This window comes from Haliotis rufescens, unplaced genomic scaffold (assembly GCF_023055435.1).
Source record: "Haliotis rufescens isolate VD_foot unplaced genomic scaffold, xgHalRufe1.0.p SCAF_15, whole genome shotgun sequence".
Lineage (NCBI taxonomy): Eukaryota > Metazoa > Mollusca > Gastropoda > Lepetellida > Haliotidae > Haliotis > Haliotis rufescens.
Genome location: NW_025963835.1, coordinates 21,294,176 through 21,316,612, shown reverse-complemented (window position 1 = coordinate 21,316,612; position 22,437 = coordinate 21,294,176). Strand labels below are relative to the sequence as shown.

The 22,437-nt window shown below is 38.6% G+C and overlaps 1 protein-coding gene across 4 annotated transcripts in view; it reads left to right on the top strand.

Annotated features, from left to right (window-relative positions):
* The window catches only part of LOC124135187 (P2X purinoceptor 4-like), a 141,647-nt gene extending 123,333 nt beyond the window's left edge, over window positions 1-18,314 (top strand). For 3 of the 4 annotated variants that reach the window (XM_046500429.2, XM_046500427.2, XM_046500428.2), the window contains one exon: window positions 16,580-18,314. Coding sequence is in view for 3 of the 4 variants with exons in the window: in XM_046500427.2 (XP_046356383.2) it covers window positions 16,580-16,651 (72 nt within the window). In the remaining variant the exon portion in view is untranslated. Of the gene's footprint in view, window positions 1-10,670; window positions 10,709-16,579 lie in introns of all 4 variants that reach the window. The other variant, XM_046500432.2, reaches the window with a different exon arrangement.
* The last annotated feature ends 4,123 nt before the right edge of the window (window positions 18,315-22,437 follow it).

The following is a 22,437-nucleotide window of genomic DNA, read 5'->3' as shown; positions in this document are numbered from 1 at the left end:
AGAACTGGTATGAAATAACTGAAAAGTCTTGGCTTTCTAACTTAGGACATTGGGAACTGGTATGAAATCACTGAAAAGTCTTGGCTTTCTCTCTTAGTACATGGAGAACTGGTATGAAATAACTGAAAAGTCTTGGCTTTCTAACTTAGGACATTGGGAACTGGTATGAAATCATTGAAAAGTCTTGGCCCCTCTTAGGACATTGGGAACAGGTATGAAATCATTGAAAAGTCTTGGTTTTCTAGATTTATGCAAGCAGAAACCTAATTTTGTCAAACCTTTAAAGGAATGCTTTATATATATATATATATATATATATATATATATATATATATATATATATATATATATATATATATAAGTATATATATATATAGGTATATACCCATGCAGCAAGCATCCCCCGACCCATCACACAACTTAAGCTCACATATATTTATTAACACAAGCACAAAAGGAATTGCTGGGTTAGAAAACCAAATGCCATGAAATCACTTGCAATTTGTTCACAGGACTGATATATAATAGATGTAAGATATGTGGAAGCCTTTGATTGATGATTTTCAATGAGACTGAAAATATGCAATTGATCACTAATCGGCTAATATTGATTCATCAGAATTGTCATCTTTTGTATGCATTAAACAGGTTCTCTTTGCCAGACAACCAAAATGCAGGTGATTTTCTATTTCAAGTTGACCTTGATATCTCACATGTTATGAGCTGGTATTCCCATAACCTTTACATGATCATAGAAATTGTTTGGGTACTAGAAGGATCATGGGTGAATGTATTCAGTGGCTCTGTGTGTTCATGCCTGAGTCAGGTACTTGACAATAATTAGCATCCTCAGACCGACTGATCCATCCAGATACGTCTATCAAGAACAGAGGTGCCAGGATAAATAATGTTTCCTTGCATAAATATGATTCCTGATTGCTTTCAATCAAAGACACTTCAGACTGAATCCATTGCAGAGTCGCTTCACATTGCATCCATGGCAGGATCTCTTCACATTGCATCCATGGCAGGATCTCTTCACATTGCATCCAAGGCAGAGTCTCTTCACATTGCAGCCAAGGCAGAGTCTCCTCACCTTTCAACCAAGGCAGAGTCTCTTCACCTTGCATCCAAGGCAGAGTCTCTTCACATTGCATCCATGGCAGGATCTCTTCACATTGCATCCAAGACAGAGTCTCTTCACATTGCAACCAAGACAGAGTCTCTTCACATTGCAACCAAGACAGAGTCTCTTCACATTGCAACCAAGACAGAGTCTCTTCACCTTGCATCCAATTGGCAGAGTCTCTTCACATTGCATCCAAGACAGAGTCTCTTCACATTGCAACCAAGACAGAGTCTCTTCACATTGCAACCAAGACAGAGTCTCTTCACATTGCAACCAAGACAGAGTCTCTTCACATTGCATCCATGGCAGAGTCTCTTCACATTGCATCCAAGGCATGATCGCTTGACATTGTATCCAAGACTCTTCACTCTTCACCTTGCATCCAAGACAGAGTCTCTTCACATTGCATCCATGGCAGGATCTCTTCACATTGCATCCAAGACAGAGTCTCTTCACATTGCAACCAAGACAGAGTCTCTTCACATTGCAACCAGGACAGAGTCTCTTCACCTTGCATCCAAGACAGAGTCTCTTCACATTGCATCCATGGCAGGATCTCTTCACATTGCATCCATGGCAGAGTCTCTTCACATTGCATCCAAGGCATGATCGCTTGACATTGTATCCAAGACTCTTCACTCTTCACATTGCATCCAAGACAGAGTCTCTTCACATTGCAACCAAGACAGAGTCTCTTCACATTGCAACCAGGACAGAGTCTCTTCACCTTGCATCCAAGACAGAGTCTCTTCACATTGCATCCATGGCAGGATCTCTTCACATTGCATCCATGGCAGAGTCTCTTCACATTGCATCCAAGACAGAGTCTCTTCACATTGCGACCGCCTCCGTGGTCTTGTGGTAGAGCGTCCGCCCGGAGAGCGGAAGGTCCAGGGTTCGATCCCGGGCCGCGTCATACAAAAAGACGTTAAAAGATTGTACTTGTTGTTACCCTGTCTGGCGCTCGGCATTAAGGGGCTAAAACAAGGACTGGTCGGCTCGGAGTCAGTATACTGTGTCTGAGTGGAGTATTCATGTTAAACTGCAGCATGGTATCTCAGTGAGCTAGCACTATAAATCGGCATCAGTCCGGACTAGTACAAGCAGCCACACACACAAATACACGTGCACGCACGTCGCTATATAAGTACAATAATCTTGGACGCGACGTTAAACCCAATTTCACCTCACCTCACCTCTTCACATTGCATCCAAGGCATGATCGCTTGACATTGTATCCAAGACTCATCACTCTTCACCTTGCATCCATGGCAGAGTCTCTTCACATTGCATCCAAGACAGAGTCTCTTCACATTGCATCCATGGCAGAGTCTCTTCACATTGCATCCAAGGCATGATGGCTTCACATTGTATCCAAGACTCTTCACTCTTCACATTGCATCCATGGCAGAGTCTCTTCAACTTTTGTAGTCACTGCATTCAATCCCTAATATTGGGATACTTGGCATCATGATCGACATTGGTGTCTTAACTCATTGAGTGTCTTTCTTCTATCAAGTCTGTTTCATATAACACAGTGATAGGTGATCCATACTTCTCATCAATTTAAATGTCTGCAGCTGCAACAATTTCCATGACGTTGCATGTTAACTTGACACGGTGCACAGTATCTTTCATTCACTCTTGAGAAAACTTAGTCACTATGATCCCAGTGGATTAGTGAGTGAATAAGAGAGTGTGGTTTTACATCACTTTGGGGACACCAGAAATCCACCCAGTGGCTTAAGATACATGTAAGTCCTAGAACTGTTTCTAGTCTCTAATTTGTAGTAGAGTATTTCAGTCTTTGCAGACAGACGTGGAAAGTTGGTACTTGTCACATCATACCAATAAACATTGAAAGATAGTACTTGCTGTTTCCCTGTCTGAATTAGGCATTAAGGGAATAAAATGAGTTGGTATACCATGGTTGAGATGGACAATAACAATTAATAACATTTAATGGGTCATCCTAGTTCATAGTTAGCACATAAAGTTGATTAATTGCAGGTCTAGATAAAAAAACATTATTTAAACACATTCAGAATAACTCTATTCATACAATGAGGCTTCGAAGGAAAAACACAAAGACTAACATATTTTTTTATTGAAGTGTTTTGAACTCTGTATGTTCTGCTGATGTTCTTCTCTCAGGATCGTAGTTTGGCAAGGTATGTAAATTAGCAATAATTTTAAAATTTCGTCAGGGAAGTAGCATTACAGATGGGGTTGTAAACTGACATTAAGTCCCTGATATAAAGTTATTTTCAAAAATGTATATCTACAAATTAGAAATATTAAAATCCTAAGGAGCCCAGAATAAACCTTAATTTCAGTCTAGAGCTCAGGTAATGTAGACTTGCCCAATCATTCAAGAGTTGAACTCCTTTTTAAATGTATTCTCTAGATTGTGGGGGCGGTCGGGTAGCCTAGTGGTTAAAGCGCTCGCTCGTCACGCCGAAGACCCAGGTTTGAATCCCGACATGGGTACAATGTGTGAAGCCCATTTCTGGTGTCCCCGCCGTGATATTGCTGGATTATTGCTAAAAGCGGCATAAAACCAAACTCACTCACTCTAGATTGTGGGAGACAGACTATTAGGGGTCATATTAAAGATATAAGGAACATGTCTCTTTGACGTCTAAATGAATTGAAAGCAGATCATTGTTGTGAGTATATATTTTTCATTTATTTGATAATAAGTCCATGGTGAATAGTGATGAACTGATAGTTCAGTCAGTTGTTGCGCTTGTCGGGGCGGTCGGATGGCCTAGTGGTTAATGTGTTCGCTCGTCACGCCGAAGACCCGGGTTCGACTCCCAACATGGGTACAATGTGTGAAGCCCATTTTCTGGTGTCCCCCGCCGTGATATTGCTGGAATATTGCTAAAAGCAGCGTAAAACCAAACTCACTCACTCACTCACTGTTGCGCTTGTCATGCCGACCTGTCTGATGATGGGAGAGATCTGTATAATTCTCTCTGTGTGTACATTGGGAGATGATGGTGAATCTATTCTATAATTTCATTTCATTAAGAATATTACATGATGTGGCATCTAAAACGGGAGGAAAGACAGAACTGATGCAGGTCGCACACATCTACAGCCCTTGTTTTTACCTTTTTGGTGGAACCCACAATCTCATGTATGGTGCCAACAAACCAAGGATCATAATTTAGATGAATTTGGGATTCAAACTGGGATCACTTGTAATATTGTAGTTTGTTGTTTAACGCTGCACTCAGCAATATTCCAGCTGTATGACGGCGGTCTGTATATAATCGAGTCTGGACAAGACAATCCAGTGATTGATATCATGAGCATCGATCCACGCAATTGGGATACGATGACATGCATCAACTAACTCAGCGAGCCTGACCCCCTGATCACATTAGTCGCCTCTTACAACAAACATGGGTTGCTGGAGATCTTCACGGGTATTTGTTGTAATAATAATAATGATAATAATAATAGTAATAATAATCCAGCTAGGAACTTTGCATTATTTCCCTGGTCAATGGATCAGTATGCACATAATTTTCATTCTCAGCTCCATGGGGAGTATAGAAGGTTAACGGTCACATTATTACTATTCTCATCCTACCGGGTACCCATTCACTGCTGGGTATTACAGAGGCATATTTCAGAGAAGTCACTTGCCCGAGGAAACACCACACTATCATGATGCAACACTATACAGCGGGGTCTGGTTCTGGTGACAATGTTATCAACTGTTTTTAACTTGTCTGTGTTGGTTCACCAACCATACTTGCATTCTAGGATGTTTGTTTTCATTATTGTGAAGTAAAGGGCTTATTAAGTGTAGTGAATACTGTGTAGACATAGCAGTAGTTGCAGTCCTGTCGTATCCTACATAATTATGTTGTACCCTGCTTCCGTACAGCCATAGTCCTACGTGCTGACTTACCTCTACAACAAGACACCCTCCACGTGCATTTAGTGTCTGTCATTTGTAACGGTTTAAGTACTATTTATCACACAATTTCTAAATAAACACCATTCCAACTCACTGTTCTGACTGCTCCAATGAAACGGGACATTATTGGACTCTTGCCCCCAACAGGTCCCTGGTACCATCTTATCTCTCTGTTGAAATTCGAGGGAAGAGCCGGTCCACAGGGGTGATTCAGGGGTAGAACAGGTCCCCATGCCCCAAGCTTGTCTCCCTGTGATGATTCGGGGCAGAGCAGATCCCCATGCCCCAAGCTTGTCTCCCTGTGAAGATTCGGGGCAGCGCAGGTCCCATGTTCTGGTTTGATCCCCAGACACGTCATGCCAAGAGACGTTAAAAGATGGTACTTGTTGTTAACCTGCCTGGCACTCGGCATTAAGGGGCTGAAACAAGGACTGATCGGCTCGGAGTCAGTATACTGTGTCTGAGTGGGGTATTCATGTTCAACTGTGGCATGGTTGTCTCAGTGTGCTAGCACTATAAAATCAGCATCAGTCCAGACTAGTACAAGCAGCCACACACACACACATGTGCATGCACGTTGCTGTATAAGTGGACGCGACGTTAAACCCCATTGTATATTACCCTACTTCGTTGCTCATGCTTTCAGTCACTGGTAAGCCTGGTCCAGACTTGATTATGTACAGGCTGGAACATTGCTGACTGTAGGATGTTTAGATCAGTTATGTAGGATGTTTAGATCCATGTGTAGGATGTTTAGATCGGTTGTGTGTAGGATGTTTAGATCAGTTGTGTACCATGTTTAGATCCATGTGTAGGAGGTGTAGGTCGGTTGTGTAGGATGTGTAGGTCGGTTGTGTAGGATGTTTAGATCAGTTGTGTACCATGTTTAGATCCATGTGTAGGATGTTTAGATCGGTTGTGTAGGATGTTTAGATCAGTTGTGTACCATGTTTAGATCCATGTGTAGGATGTTTAGATCGGTTGTGTAGGATGTTTAGATCCATTGTGTAGGATGTTTAGATCAGTTGTATAGGATGTTTAGATCAGTTGTGTTCCATGTTTAGATGTGTAGATTTAAACTGTGCTTGTTCCATGCCTACATTTACCTTCATGTTGCTTTGTCATCCAGAACTATTTTGAAGTTGGGCCCAAAGGTAGCAGTATGTAAACCAGCTGTGGTGAAGCTGTTGATACTAATATCTTTACAACAAGTTACATGTTGTTTCATCTGTTGTGTCACATGTCTACTTACAAAGCATGGCTCCAAGTCAGTTATAACAAACAGCCACCATGGCAGCGAGTCACTACGTGCATGCAGTTTGTGTTAGATGTGTTCGTGTTGTTGGTCATTCATAGTTGTATTGAAATAAGATATTGAAGCAGTTGTGTGGCATATGTTATCAACTATTCCTAAGGTCCTTCTCATTGTATTTGCTTGAATGCCTTGATGACATTTCAACAAGTGTGTATACCAAGTGTTGTATTGAGCTGTTGTCCATGCTATTTAACTGAACTCTGAGCTTCTATTTAAATCTGTTGTCCCTTGGTGTGATGATGTTTTCTTGTACAAGATGGTACTGTTTGGGTATTTGAATCGTCTTCAGAGTGTGGTAATTCTGATTATATTTGAAACTTTAATAGCATGTGGGTCAGAGTATTGTACTATTGGTTCATAGTATTGTACAATGGATAAGCAGCATTGTACAACTGGTGTACAGTATTGGACATTTGATATACAGGAGTGTACAATTGGTGTACAGTATTGTATAATTGTTGTACAGTATTGTACAATTGCTGTACAGTATTGTATAATTGGTATGCAGTATTGTACAATTGGTATGCAGTATTGTACACTTGTGCACAGTATTGGACAATTGTGCACAGTATTGGACAATTTGTGTACAATATTGTATAATTGGTATGCAGTATTATACAATTAGTACACAGTATTGGACAATTGGTGTACAGTATTGGACAGTTGGTGTACAGTATTGGACAATTGGTGTACAGTATTGGACAATTGGTGTACAGTATTGAACAGGTGGTACATAGTACTGTACAATTCATTATATATCAAGAAATATGCAGCTGAAATTAATCAGTATTATTCATAATCAGTTTACAAGTTCTAAGAAATGATGCATGTATAGAATGATATTTTACTGACTGTTCTATCTGACAAAATAATATTCGGGCATTGTTTATGAAACGGTTGATGATGCACTCATGCCCTCTCTTTGATTTGTCCTTCATCTGCTGCAATGACCAGCACCATGTTCTAGCTGTACCTCTATGGCCTCCCATGATGCACTGTATGGTTTGAAAAATACACCCACGTCCGGATACAAGGTGTATTACAGTTCCCACTCTGATGTCAACTGCAGAATCTTCAATATAACAAAGGGTGGCAGGGTAGCCTTGTGATTAACATGTTACCTCGTCACGCTGAAGGCGCGGGTTCGATTCCCCACATGGGTACAATGTGTGAAGCCCATTTCTGGTGTCCCCCGCCATGACATTGCTGGAATATTGCTTAAAACAATCCAATATACGACATCAAGTTGCGAACGCATGTTTGAATCTCCAGAAATGACGACACGATAGAACAATGTTTTATCGTGAAATAAACCACACTTCGTTCTTCATTGTTCTTTGCAATTTATCTCTGTAGCTATGTTATATTGTGCATTAACATACGAGGGCATGGGAATTTGCTCATGACATCACTCACTGGTTTGTGTGATCCCGAATTGATCTGCAAGCTGCCTTGATACAGCAGGAATATTGCCAAGTTATATAGTTGGTTCATATTTGCAGGTGTTATTGAGAATTTCATTTGAAACCCAAAGACTGAGACAGAGGTTTCAAATGTTGAATTGTCACCTGTGGCACTTCCTCAGTGTTTTACAATGTTTCATATATATAAAGAACAAAACGTTTTGGATCATGAATGTTTAGGGGGATAGAGGTTACACACAACAAAATGTTTTCCCATAGACTTCCATAGTAACGTAACTAAGCATTCAACAGCTATTACCTGTACGTGTGTGCACAGTTTGGCCTTAGAGCAGCAATAAAAAAATTAAAAATGACTAGCTTAGCCAGCTCCTTTTCCGAGGACAGGAAGCTAAACACACCACCCCCAGTTTCACACCAAAATCACCTACTTGAAAATAGCTGTGGTCACATTCAGCATAAGTCATCATGTTGAAAAAGACAGTACTAAATATCGAAAAACATTGTCAGTTTTAATAACTGGATGGATGTACATTTGAAAAACATAAAAATCTTACAGAATATCCTCCGATCACAGCCTGCAGATATCTCTTGATCTGCACTGAAGGCTCCTCACGAAAACCGCACTGTCCAAACTGGTTCTGATTTGGTGTAGTAGAACCTGTAGTGCACAATTTCATAAAAATATCCTGAGAAATATTTATGATCCCAAAATTGGGGTGGTCGGGTAGCCTAGTGGTTAAAGCGTTAGCTCGTCACGCCGAAGATCCGGGTTCGATTCCTGACATGGGTACAATGTGTGAAGCCCATTTCTGGTGTCCCCCGCCGTGATATTGCTGGAATATTGCTAAATGCGGCGTAAAACCTCACTCACTCACTATGATCCCAAACTTTTTTGTTCAGTATATATATGTTGCAATGTCCAATTCAGTCAATTTGTGAATGACTGAAACATTTAGTCCTATTACAAATTGCCTTAACATGTCCTTGATCTCTGTGACAGATGGACTAATTCCCCATGGTCCCTCATTGGGATTAATTCTTCTTTGTCTCAGTTGAAAAGAAATTGTACCGTAAATAAACTTATAAACTAACAAATAGATACATTGTAAAAACTGTAACAGAAGACAATGAATTGTAAACTCAGTATTAATCTCAATTTGTGAGTGAATATTGAGCAGAATGAGCCAATCTCTCATTGAATGAATGGCGCTTTCTGGCAATTTGTCTCGTGACTCAGTGAAACGTTCAGTCGGTTAACACATTGATTTTTTCAGCGGACTGTAACTTATATCAATTCAGAGCCTAAATTGGTTATGTTTTCAGAGAATTTTTACAAATGAGATAAGTATTGTGTCTTGATGCAGGACTTAAAATGTCTGTGTGTTGATATCACTGACATACACCAATCTGTCCGTGGTATGCAGCTTTGTCATGTCTAATTGAGGTATCCGACTAGTTCAATGGCCGCCATCAGCCCTGTGAGCTTCAGTAGATACAGGGATGTTTGGAGTTTGAAGTGATTACATTTGATTCTGCATCAGTTGCTGGAACAGTTCACCCATAATGTCCTTCCCGGACTTTGAATTGGATATTATGTTACTGCGGATACTTATGCGGAGAACTGTTTCAGAAGTTTCATCAAATTTAATTGGGTTTCTTTGACAAAGAATTGTGGTAAGGTTGGCTGGGAGGTTTGTGTTACTTGATGATGATGAGCAGAAGATCATCCTCTTACCAATGTCTCATTGTGACTGTGAGAATTGTTAGAAAGCTTGGACAAGAATATTAAGCTTCGTTGCAAGGAACTTGGCATTTTAACTTTCTGGTTTAACTAACAGTGAAATCTTGTTAATTCAATGTCATTAGAACTGTGATTTCTCTTTCCAGTTTCGAGACAAGCGGTTAGAATATTTGATGTTAGAATTATATTTTAAGTGTCAGTTCAGCAATGTAAAATTATGTGATTCTTCCTCACTGTCTCATTGGAGTTTGAATAAGGAAGGTGTCACTGTGTGTGTTGACCGCCTACGTGGTCTAGTGGATAGAGGGTCTGTCTTGAGACATCCAACAAGATCTAGTGGATAGAGGGTCTGTCTGGAGACCGCCTCCATGGTCTTGTGGATAGTGGATGTGTCTAAGGGCCTCCTCCAAGGTCTAGTGGATAAAGGGTCTGTCTGGAGACATCCTCCATGGTCTAGTGGATAGAGAGTCTGTCTTGAGACTGCCTCCAAGGTCTGGTGGATAGAGGGTCTGTCTGGAGACCGCCTCCATGGTCTTGTGGATAGAGGGTCCATCTGGAGACCTACTGCATGGTCTTCTTGATAGAGAGACCGCCTCCATGGTCTAGTGGTTAGAGTGTCTGCCTGAGGACCTCCTCATAGGTCTACTGGATAGAGGCTTTGTCTGGAGACCGCCTCCATGGTCTGGTGGATAAAGGGTGTGTCTGAGGACCTCCTCCAAGGTCTAGTGGATAGAGGGTTTGTCTGGAGACCGCCTCCATGGTATAGTGGTTAGAGTGTCTGGTGGTTCGATTACCTGTTTGTGTCTTACCAAGAGACATTAACAGTTGGTACTTGTTGTTACCCTGCCTGACATGGAACTGGTCGGCAAAGAGTTCGAATACTAATGTCAGAATTGGGTATCCATGTTAAACTGCAGCATGGTATCTCAATGGGCTGGCACAATTAAACCGGCATTAGTTCAGGCTAGTACAAGTAGTTCCACAGACATGCATGCACGTTGCTGTATGAGTGCAATAATCTTTAACGAGACGTTAAACCCCATTTCACCTTTCCTCGCTGTGATTGGAATTGGGTATAGACATGTTAATAGAATTTTATTTTTGTGTATATTATTTTCTCAAAGGAAAACGCTGAATATGAAGAAATTGAGTAGCTGGTGCCGTGAGTATTTTGTTGATGGTGACTCAAGTTAGATAACACAATGATAACAGACCACAATTAACACATTGGTATTTACCTCTTTGATCAGGTGGCCAGGATCATTGACTTGGTTGATTGCATGAATTTTCATAATTTCACATGACATAATGTCATAATATCATATCAATCATTGTCTGGTCAAGACTTGATTATTCACAGGCTTACATCATAAAAGCGACAGACTAATTATTATTATTATTATTATTTTTATTTTTATTTTTATTATTATTATTAACAACTCACTTTCTGAATGTTGCACGTCCTCCATTATCCAGACTAGTATATTTATCCATTCTATTATAAGTACCTTGGACCTGTACACCAAAATGTTTTGTTTTTTAGCCCGATTTGACTGACACGTCACTAAAAATAGCCATCCAATCAAACTACTTTCATGAGCAAGAGGAATTCTGTGCTCAGTTAGTGAGACGTGAGATGAAGATGGTGGCATCAGTTCAGAAGTGAAGCTGTGGTGGCGAATGAGTCCTGGGTATCTTTCATAATAGAATGGATATTTCATACCCTGGTTAACCCGGGATGTCTTGTAGCTCTTCGATCTGGTGATGGTGTATTCGAAACACTTCTTTACTAACCATGTCTTGGGAACACTTTTTCAATCTTATGGTTTACATGTGTATCTTGGGACTGTTGAAGGAAATATACCATATTTATTCATGTATAATACGCACTCGTGTATAATGCGCACCTCAAATTATGGGCAACTAAATCCTGGAAAAAGAATATCTTTCGTGTATGATAAGCACAGACTTTTCTTAAGAATAATTTCAGGCTGTCATGATCAGTCATCGGAAATAGCATATCAACAAATCCGTTCTGAATAAGTTAAACATGTTGTTACACTATCTGGTAATTCTCTGTATATCTGACCTTATGTTGGTCATCTGTTTTATTAATTTTATTTAAAATTTCATTCAATAATGTTAACCTAAATTTCGGTGAACCATGTGTCCTCGGATACTTTCAACTTCCGTTTATCCCGTTTCATAGGGTCCGCTTTACCACAAACTGTGACAGCGCAAAATCACATTATTTACAGCAACAATGATTATATTTCTACATTTGTGTTGCACACTTTAATTTAGATATATAGGTTCGTACAGTAAATTTATTTACTTCTGTCCAAAATGGCTTTTTTTTTCATTACAAAGTGGTCACAGTTGCCTGGAACTACCCACAGTGCATTTGATCAGTGTTTATTGAACATTTAAATTTTGTTCGAGTTTTGGAATTGTCTCTTGTTGTTTTTCTCATCCATCTAAGATAGTGAACAAGCCAATAAGTATAAATTTAAAGTTTTTGAAGTTTTATTATTGTGGATTTTGGATCTGACTGGTTGAATCTGTAAACCAAAATATGTGATGGGTGTTTCCTATATGGTGTGTTGATGATGGTGGTAGGTATTATGATATCTTTCCTCATCTGTGTCTTAGCTCCATCTTAAGCCATCTATCAGCGCTTTCTCCTCCTCTGGGCTAGTCATCTATCAGCGCTTTCTCCTCCTCTGGGCTAGTCATCTATCAGCGCTTTCTCCTCCTCTGGGCTAGTCAGCTATCGGCGCTTTCTCCTCCTCTGGGCTAGTCAGCTATCGGCGCCTTCTCTGGGCTAGTCATCTATCAGTGCTCTCTCTGGTGCAGGATTGCTTCAGGTTTCTGAAAAACGGGAGTTGTCATGACTCACTGCATATATTTAATGAATTTAATTTTGAGAGGCGTGAACACAATTGTGAATACAATTTTGAATCAAGAAAGCAAATTTGAGTCATGAATACAAGCATGTGAGTCATGAATATCATTTTGAGTCATGAACACAATCTTGAGTCATGAACAGTTTTGAATCATGAAAACCCTTAAGCCTCAAGTATGAATACTATCAGTCAGTCATTAATGCAATTTTGCATCATGAGTACAATATTAAGAGTCATAAGTACAACTTTGAGAGTCATCAAAACAATTTTGAGTCATGCATGATTTTTGAGATTTTGACATCAATATGAGCCTGACGACTAATATTGAAAAACTTTAATAATTTGAAGTTGTACTGAAATTCAGTTTATCTTTTGTTGCTGTCCTGTGGTTTTCATTATTCTTGGTCACAAACCTCAAAGCAATCTTAAAAAGCGACTGTCAAAACGACCTGTACTCAAACAAGATTTATCGAGCATGCTCTTTCTACCATTATTTCAAAGAGCGCCCTACAACTTTTCACAGAGGTTTGTTCTATCAAGGTTACAACATTCAAGACTTCAATAAAGCTTTCAAAAAGTTTTTTGGTAGATATGTGGAGGACATTTCCAAATTTGACACATCAGTGACAAAAACACCCGATGCAATTCCCTATTTTGACTTGTACCATTCTGTTCCCATGTTTCTTCAGGTGCATAATTGACTTGCCTTTGCATGAGTTTGCGATGGGTGCAACCAGTGGGGCAGGATAAGCTCACCTTTCGCGAACACCTGGTTTGATAGTGATTCATAAACACATGCTTCATGACATAGTCAGAATTGTACTACGGCTGGGACGGGTCCAAATTTACTACCCGGGTACCCATCCCCCTATTACCTGACCCTACCCGGGTATCCTCTGTAGGTCTCAAGAGATAGGTACAAAATGTCCGATTGGAAATAGTTTGACTGTAGCCCTGGCTAAATGTATTTAGATACACATATAAAACAATCTGGTCATACATACACTGAATTGACTGAAGGTTTATCTTCAGAAAGAAATGCGAACATTGGTGACTTGTAGTGTAACCATAGAGTTCTAGATCATTTTTGCCATGAGACAATATATCATGTAACTAACCACAGGTCCGGATAGTCCTGTGGGTACCCGGGTCCTACTCTATACCCACCCAACCCGGGTACCCGAGTTACCCGTCCCAGCCCTAAACCGTACAATAATGTCTGTCTGTTTCATCATGACCGTGGGTTTCACCAAAGAGATGTTCATGTGGCCTGTCGTATGTTTTTTCGTGTCTGAGAAATATGTAGGTTCTAAACCTAGCTCGTAAACATCTAGTCTCCAAGGAACTGAGTTGTGTGTCGGTTCTCTAAAAGTCCAGCTCTAAAAGACACTGTGACTGAAGCACCCTGCATAGAAGCACAGATATACAGTGTCTGACAGTGAGCTTGAGACATCACTATTTAAGACACACTGACTTTACCTGGCATAGCAGCATAGATACAGATCCATCTTGTACAGCAATCTCCATGGCACAGGCCACAGATATTACCCAGAAGGCAGTGTTATCTCACTGTGAAATACGGGGGCGCAGTTAGACTAGTATTCTAAGAGTTGTCTCCCTTTAGTGTGACATGATCGATTCCAGAATCTAAACAGCTAGGATTACTGCTATTCTATCAACCCTGTGTTTCTCTTGTCTACACTTAACGCAGTCATATAACTGTTTCATTATTCACTGCGTTCAAAATCAACATTGATGCCGACAATATCAGTCACATATTACCTCAGCTGCTTAAAATGTTGAATCATGAATCACTAATGCAAGTTGGAGTGGTTCAAATGAAATTTGAAACCCAATAGTAATTGCTAACCCATAAATCCTGGAATAAACATCTGGAATTTTGTTCTGTTTGGAAGGCGTCTATACTTGTTGGAGACACATTTGAAGCAATTTTTTTTAAATATTTTTACTCAAAATGTCACATCTTGATATTTTGTAAGATTCAAAGGAAGAGAGTCTGACCCGGCATTTAATAATGGCATGTGTTTGTTCAAGGAATTTCAGTTTATACACAGTACACTTGGAGAGCAGTTTAGTGACTAAATTGTGCACTTTGAGTTAAAAGCATGAAATTTGGTACACAGGTTCTTCATCCCAGTACAAGTTTTAGTGGCTAAAGAGCCATCCAAAAATTTCCAATATGGCCACCAAATCCAAGATGGCTGCCCAAATTATCCTTATTTTATACTATAACCTGCTGAGTATTCACAGTACCCTATAACCCACTTGCTACTAGGTATGGGTGGAGCATGTCACAGGTTCTTCATCCCAGTACAAGTGCCCAGTACAACATATGCTTTTTGGAGTGCTGACCCATGAAGATCCGGGGTAGAATACTTCTTCAGCAACCCATGCTTGCCGTTAAAGGCGACTAACGGGATCTGGTGGTCAGGCTCGCTGACTTGGTAGAAGCATGTCATCGATCCCAATTGCTTGGATCAATGCTCATGATATCAATCACTGAATTGTTTGGTCCAGACGTGATTATTCACAGACCGCAGTCATATAGCTGGAACATGCCGAGTGTGGCGTAAAACAACAAACAAAAAACAAGCACTTTGCTATAGGGCCATCAAAAAACTTTCAATGTGGCCACCAAATCCAAGATGGCTGCCAAAATGTTCCTTATTTTAGACTATAACCTGCAGTGTATACACAGTACCCTATAACCAGCATGCTACTAGGTATGGGTGGAGCATGTCAAGTAAACACTGTTCACTATTCTCTCATCAAGCAGCGCAATTGGAATGGTTGTGGGCCACAGCGGGTAAAAACAACAAACGTATAAAACACATTGTAGATATTACTTTTTATTTCTTCCATCTTAGCTTTTGTTTGTGAGATGCTGATCAAGCAAGTCATGTATATTTCAGAAATGCATGAGCTGTCATTGAAATCCATCCCTTATTTATTTTATATTAAAATTACATTTTTGATTGACATTGAATTTCTAGTTGTTCATTAACTTAATCATGATTTTTTCACGATATTAATATGTATATTTGTAAAAATATTTTAATTGTTAATTTATCTGATCTGTCATTGAGATTGTATGATGTTTGTAAACAGATGTTATAAAGAGTGCAAAAAGACATGATTATAAGACTTTTTTTTCCTTTCTTTGAAGGAAAATAGTTAATTATCAACAATTTTGTAAGGATAATTTTTGTAAAAGTTTAAGTTGGTGTGAGTTGGACTCATGTTTAGGACATGCTACTCGAAAAAGGCTATGGACTACCTGATTCTTTCATATTACTATGCCATATGACAGATTAACTATAGCAATATGGAAGAATTGGGTTGTTCTTAACTATACTGAACAAAGAAAGTAAGTGATCATAAATATTTTTGTGAATTTTTTTGGAAGTAAAGACTGAGAAAACTATTTCTTAAAAACATCCCAAAAAATATTGATGTCCCCCATCTTTCTTTATTCAGTATATTTTTTTATTTTTTGAGTAGTAAATATATTTATATAACATGTCAGTTATTCAGATCATATTAATATCAGTTGTATTTAGCAGTATCTCGATGTAGACAAAGTGTTCATTAAATTACTAGAAGTGCGATTCTGACAGATTGTGTTGCACCGATGTAGTTGCATGGTCATGTGACATTTGCATGCAGTATTTGTGATGATGATGATGATGATGATAGTCATGAGAGGAATAAGCATTTGTTGGAGCTTGCATGGATGTTTAAACTTGTGTTATCCGTACGACTGATATCAGACTCTTAAGAATTTTCAATTTCCCAAGATGACAGTGGAAGTTCACAGTGACAGGACTCTACCATGTTGTGTAAATGGCTTTTTCAGAAAAATGTTACTTATTAATTATAAAAAATGAGCAGTGTATCTTATAAATATTTTCTCGGGGTTTTAATTAATTTAATTGTAGTGAAGTTTGATTGTGCTATTTGACGATCTAGATTTATTCTTTGATATTGTATTTCAGTTTTCATAAAATTGTAAAATTCAGCTTTGAATATTTTGTAATCAGATCTTACATTTTCATATAGTGTTTTAAATATGTATTGTAAATAATTGTTTTGTTTCCGTTGCCTAGCCGATGGAGGAGGACCGGTTCAAAGAAAACAAGGAAGATAACACTCCTTCCAATGTGAACAATGGGAAGTAGTCACAGGAGACGCCAGAATACCCACCCACTGAAGTGCTACGCTGTGATATACACCTCTCTCCGTCTCTCATGGACAGTGACATCACTTCCTGTTTTGTGACATCACTTCCTGTTTTCAGTGCAGACTTCCCAACTGGAGCCAATCAGTGACAAATACAAACTGTCCCCTGACCTCTACTGAATATTTTGAAGCTTATGCCTTTCCCAAATAAACCTAGTAATAATTAAAGTTAGTATGTTAGAAAATTCTCTTAAATCTGAATTCCTACTCATGTTCAAAGCCAATTGCAGTGTTGTGTTCAAACTCCAATAAATTTGAACCAAGGGCAGGTAATTCTAATTTGCCAACCCAAAATCAAATCTGTTACAATTAACCTTTAAGGTATGTAAGCAACTATTGATATGTTAGGTCAAGAAGGAAAAAAAACTGACTGGTCTCTGCCTAAAATCATCCCTCCTTGAAGAACAGACTAGCTTGATGTATTTACTATGGTCTCCAGGCTTTGAGGGTACAAGGGTTTTACTGTATTTGTCAGATTGCTCGAAGCATCTGGTTGGCGAATCCATCGTCATGAATAAAGATTTTACTGTTCATGATTTTAAAGTAAATATAAATTGAACTTAAATTAGGCTTTACACAGTGTATTGTTAAACAAAGTATTAAACTAGTTCTTGATGCTCATTTCATAACATTTTAGGGGTCAGAAAAATCAGGAATCCAAAAGTAATATAACAAATAATGTGTTGCATTTTTAATTTCAAACAAACATTGGATGATTAAAGTCATAGGAATTCATTTTCCTTATTAGCCTAGAGAGCAGCTGGAATAAATGTGACTAAATTATTATTGCTTGCAATTTACACCTAATCAGGAGCTTGGTAAGATGTACAAGACATATATATATTTTATGTTCATTTAACAAAATTTCTTCATGATTAGCAAAGAAAATGGCTGCAAGGGAGACAACTCCAGATAGATTGTGTTGAATGATGCAAATGAACATACATATGGACTAGTATTTTTTGTAACAACAAAAATTATGTTTTGTTATTACATTATAGTGTTAGCCATTAATTAGAACTGTGGGTAGTGATTTGGAGGGGGGAGGGAGGGGGGGAAGGTGTTCCTTCCCTGGGTTGCAGACCATGTACATAGACTCACCATAACTATCTCATCGCCATGACAATGTGTGTCCGATGTTTACGATTCTACAGCCAGCATACAAGTAGCTTTATAACATGTAACAATTGATCAAGGCCAAGCTTAATCAGATCAATCTTATCAAAATCAGATCTTAGCGTTTGCTACCACTACACAAAGATCTGAGCCTGTTACAGGTCATGTCAGAACAGCCTTTCACGAACTTTAACTTACCAGTCACATGGCTAACAAGTCAATAAAGATCTGATTTTAATGAGATTGAATCAGAACCCACAGAGGCTTCTGCAGTGAATGTATATGTTTCTAGTTCAGGGGAGGTGTGGGGGATTTCATACAGTTAAAGAGTGCCAGGCTGACATTGGATGCACCGTGATAAACCGTATTCGACGTAATGAACGCCCCGCTCTAATAAGCACCCACGGCGATATTTGCTAACATATTAGCTAGTGAACAATACCAATTAGCACCCCTTCCGATTGATCAATGTACACAACACTTATTTATTCGTGTATAATATGCACTCGTGTGTTATATGCACCCTTTACTATGGGCAATTAAATTCTGGAAAAATGTATGTCTCGTATATAAACATTTCAGGCTGTCAGCATAAACCACAAAATTTATCTTTTAGCTCAGTTTTTTCTCTCGTCAAAATAATATTCTAATAAGAGCCCTCTATTTCTAATTTTGAGAGCGCCCTAGGCGCTTGTTACGTCGGATACGGTAGCTGGAATATTGCTGAGTGCGGCGTTAAACAACAAACAAATAAACAAAACATTGAGTGCCCATGTCCAGTATAGCTTTTATAAGTATAGCTGTTGAATTGTGACTTGCTGACTTAACCCATATTGCTAGCAGTTCTTCTTATCTAAAAGATTTTCAAAACAAGGTAAAAACATTACAATTGGAAAGCAGTGTGATGCAATAACCACCAGATTAATTATAGTCATGAAAACATTGGGTGTTCTTAAACTTCTTTTGAGTAGTATATAATTGATTATCAAGGATGAGTTATCATGTACACTCCACTAATAGTGGAAAAAAACAAATTTAGATGAAGACCCCCCCCAAAACTGAATGTTAGGATTGATTTGCGGGCAAAACATTGATAAGGATTGCGATTGTGTGTGATCACATATTTCACATATCAATGCATTTTTAATCTTATTATTTTTGCGCTGTTTTGAACATGTTGATCGAGAAAATATATATCTCAAAGAGGAAATCCATACTGATTTGCTTTTAGCCATACTGCTCAACTTTGGACAGGGTCATTTCTGTTATGAAATGTCCTGTCGAAAGTTGACAGTCCAGTTGGTATCGCAATTCGCTGTGCGGAGTTGTGTCCCTTAGCCATACCAGGAACCTATGGTAGTGGGTTCAGATTATGGTTCTATGTTTTTAGCACCATACCCATGTTTGCTGGTTTCGCCCAAATGGTAAATGGAATTGGTATCACTTCAGACATTCCCCCCACATCAAGCTCATGTGCAGTGCTATAGCTGAAATATGGTTCAAAACAGCGTTAAACTCAGCTCACTCACTCACTATGGAATGCCCATGCCAAATCCTATCTTTGCTCATAACTTATATCTTTACACAAATCATGTTCAAATTTATGCACAGTGATATTGTTCTCCTAACTTGGTCATTTTCACAGTAATCACATCAGTTCCCAGTAATCATAGATCATCAGAGTAATGGAACACTCTCTACCATACATATGATAAGGGATAGGTGGCACTGGTGACCTGTCATCTAATGTGCCGCAGTTCACTGTGCAGAGTTATGTCCCTTGGTCACACCAGAATCCTGTGATCATCCATTCAAATCCCGGTTCGCCCCGATTATGTTTCCAGGTCTGTCAGCACCATACCTGTGGGTTTCACCGAAGCGGTAAACGTCTTAGACCTGCATCACTTCGGGCTTTCCTTCAACATTAAGCTGTCACACCGCGATATAACTGGAATACTGTTCAAAGCAGTGTTAAACCCAACTCACTTGGTCACTCTCTATGATAAGAGATAGGGTAATAGTATGTTGGAAGGATATCCCAAATCATGCTGTTTTATGAAGAGATTTGTTCACAATTCAAAATGTTTTTAGACATTCTTAAATCGTATTGTACATCACGTGATATCTTGTTTTGTTTGTGCTGTGACCGCCATGCTTTATTCACAGGGTATACAAGCCTTCTCTGTCGGTCAAGTGGTCAGTTTCAAATAGTAGCCACTCCAACACTGTGCAACATTGTTTGAGCTTCAACCATAACAGCAAGATTAGTCACAAGTGTTTTTGAGTCATATTCTACAAATTCAACAATTTGGAGCCACTTCTGATATTTAATACCCGATGAAACCATTATGATAACATCACGTTATTGTTGTTATAGTTGAATCTGAGCCAGGAATCCAGTGGCCATTCTGAACGTGCATTGAACAAGTAATTGTGATGCAACTATTGGTCATTTGCAGAATTATAGAAAAACCCATTCGTCACCACTCGACCCTTTCCGTAACCTACAAGAAGACTCGTCCCCCATCGATGAATGTTATGTGCGAAAATATGACAAACCAATCAGAATGCGTGTATGATTTTAAGTTCTTCGTCAAAGAATCTCTCAAAAATAATTTTTGATTTTACATATGTCTTGCATCTTAAAATATACCCAAGACACAGTTAAATGTGTTAAATCATACCGTATAATTCCGCACATCCCAATGTGCTTTAAATTGCATCTGAAATATATATAATACATGGGGAAATAATATGTGAACCATTACGCAACGAGTTGACAATTGTTTTAGGTATGCCTGTTTACGCACCGGTCGCAAAAAAGGCCATGAGAGGGGCACGAGACGCTATTCGGCTTGTCGCAGAATAACACGAGTTGGTCACGAATGACAAAAAACCATATGGTTTAACTCTGTCATGGCTACCCTCTGATCACCATGACACCGGCCAATCAGATGGTAGACGTGAGCAATGTTTTATGGTTCAGTCTGAACTGACCATCCATACCTGCAAAATACATATCATTGTTCGATTCAACAAGTATTATAATTAAACAAGTAGTGAGGTGTCCTGAAATTAAATTGTCCAATTGAATTCAATTGTTATTATTTTAAACTTGGTTACAATACTGTGTTACTTAAACCACGTTGAAAATGGGGAATAACAGTTTGAGTGCCATTATTCAGAATGTTTTTGGTTTGTTTGTGTTGGGTATTACGTTGGCAGCATATGTCTTAAGGACATGTTAATGGATCAAGACTTCCACAAAAAATATCTTGGAGGTATGTGCTAGGATGTAGATTATGAGTGGTTGATCCATACTAAAGTGGTGTGACTATTTTAAGTCTGTCAAGGTACAGAACTTACAGGTGGCCGAGGTACTGCAATTTGGTGTGCAGAGTTATCTCCCTTGGGCATGCCAGGATCCTGTGATCTTGGCTCTAGATCCCAGTTCGCACTGATCATGTGGGTTAAGACCTGCACTTAGCTCCAACAATAACAGACATGCTATGATTTAACTGAAATACTATTCAAAATGGAGTTAAACCAAACTCACGAATGTACTTACAATACTTCCATTTCTACATATTTGTGTTAGATGAGGCCCGAGCCTTTAGTCCGGGATGTTATGGTGATCTGTCCAAAAGGGTATATATTTCAAATATTAAAGCCAGATTTATTTATTTTTACTTTGAAGATCTTCAGGCAGGATGCAAAAAAAAAAAATAACACATTTGTCTGAGTGGATTTGCAGTTAATTTCTGGAACTAAATATTTCTTGATTAATTGTTTTAAAAAATAATTAAATTTCAATCAAACACAGCATTTTAAACATTTTTGTTGTTGGAAATTTAGATTAGGTAAAAGAACAAAAGCAACTAATGTAGAAATTAGATGTGATATTTGTATGAGTAATTAGTGCGGAAATAATACAAATAAAGTTTTTAAAATTTAATTTACTCTTTGTGTAAGTTAGGAATGCAAAAATATGATACATGTCTTACTAATTAATGTGGAAATAATAAACTAAAATATTTGTGAAACTGATTAATGTGGAAAAAATTGAAATCTGTGTGTAAGAGTTTTTCTGAATTAGTTTGTATCTTCAAAGCTTGTAGCAGGGGAACTGTTCAGATGAACTGTTCTGTGTGTGTGTGTGTTATCAGACAGTTGATGTGTATCAGGTCATATGAAGATGATGAAATCAACCATGATGTACAGGGGCTGTGAGAGATGTATGAAAGGAATTAGGAAATCTGTTACCTTCTGTGTGTGAGACATAATGCTGATTGTATTAGTTCAGGTTGATATAGGAAATATGCTTGTTAGCTTCTTGTTTGTGGCTAACCTGTTGGCCTAAATATATTGATTACTTGTTATGAATAATCTACTTATAGAAAAAATGAATAAAAAAACTCTTTGGTGATTAAAGCTCAATTAAATCACCATACATGTATATCGACTAACAAAAATATCTGTTCCAAGGTTCTAAAATAACAAACTCTACGATTAATCCATAATATGTATTCGTGCATAATGTGCACTCGTGCATGTGTATTCATGCATAATGTGTTGCACATCAGATGCATACATCGACTGACATCAATTT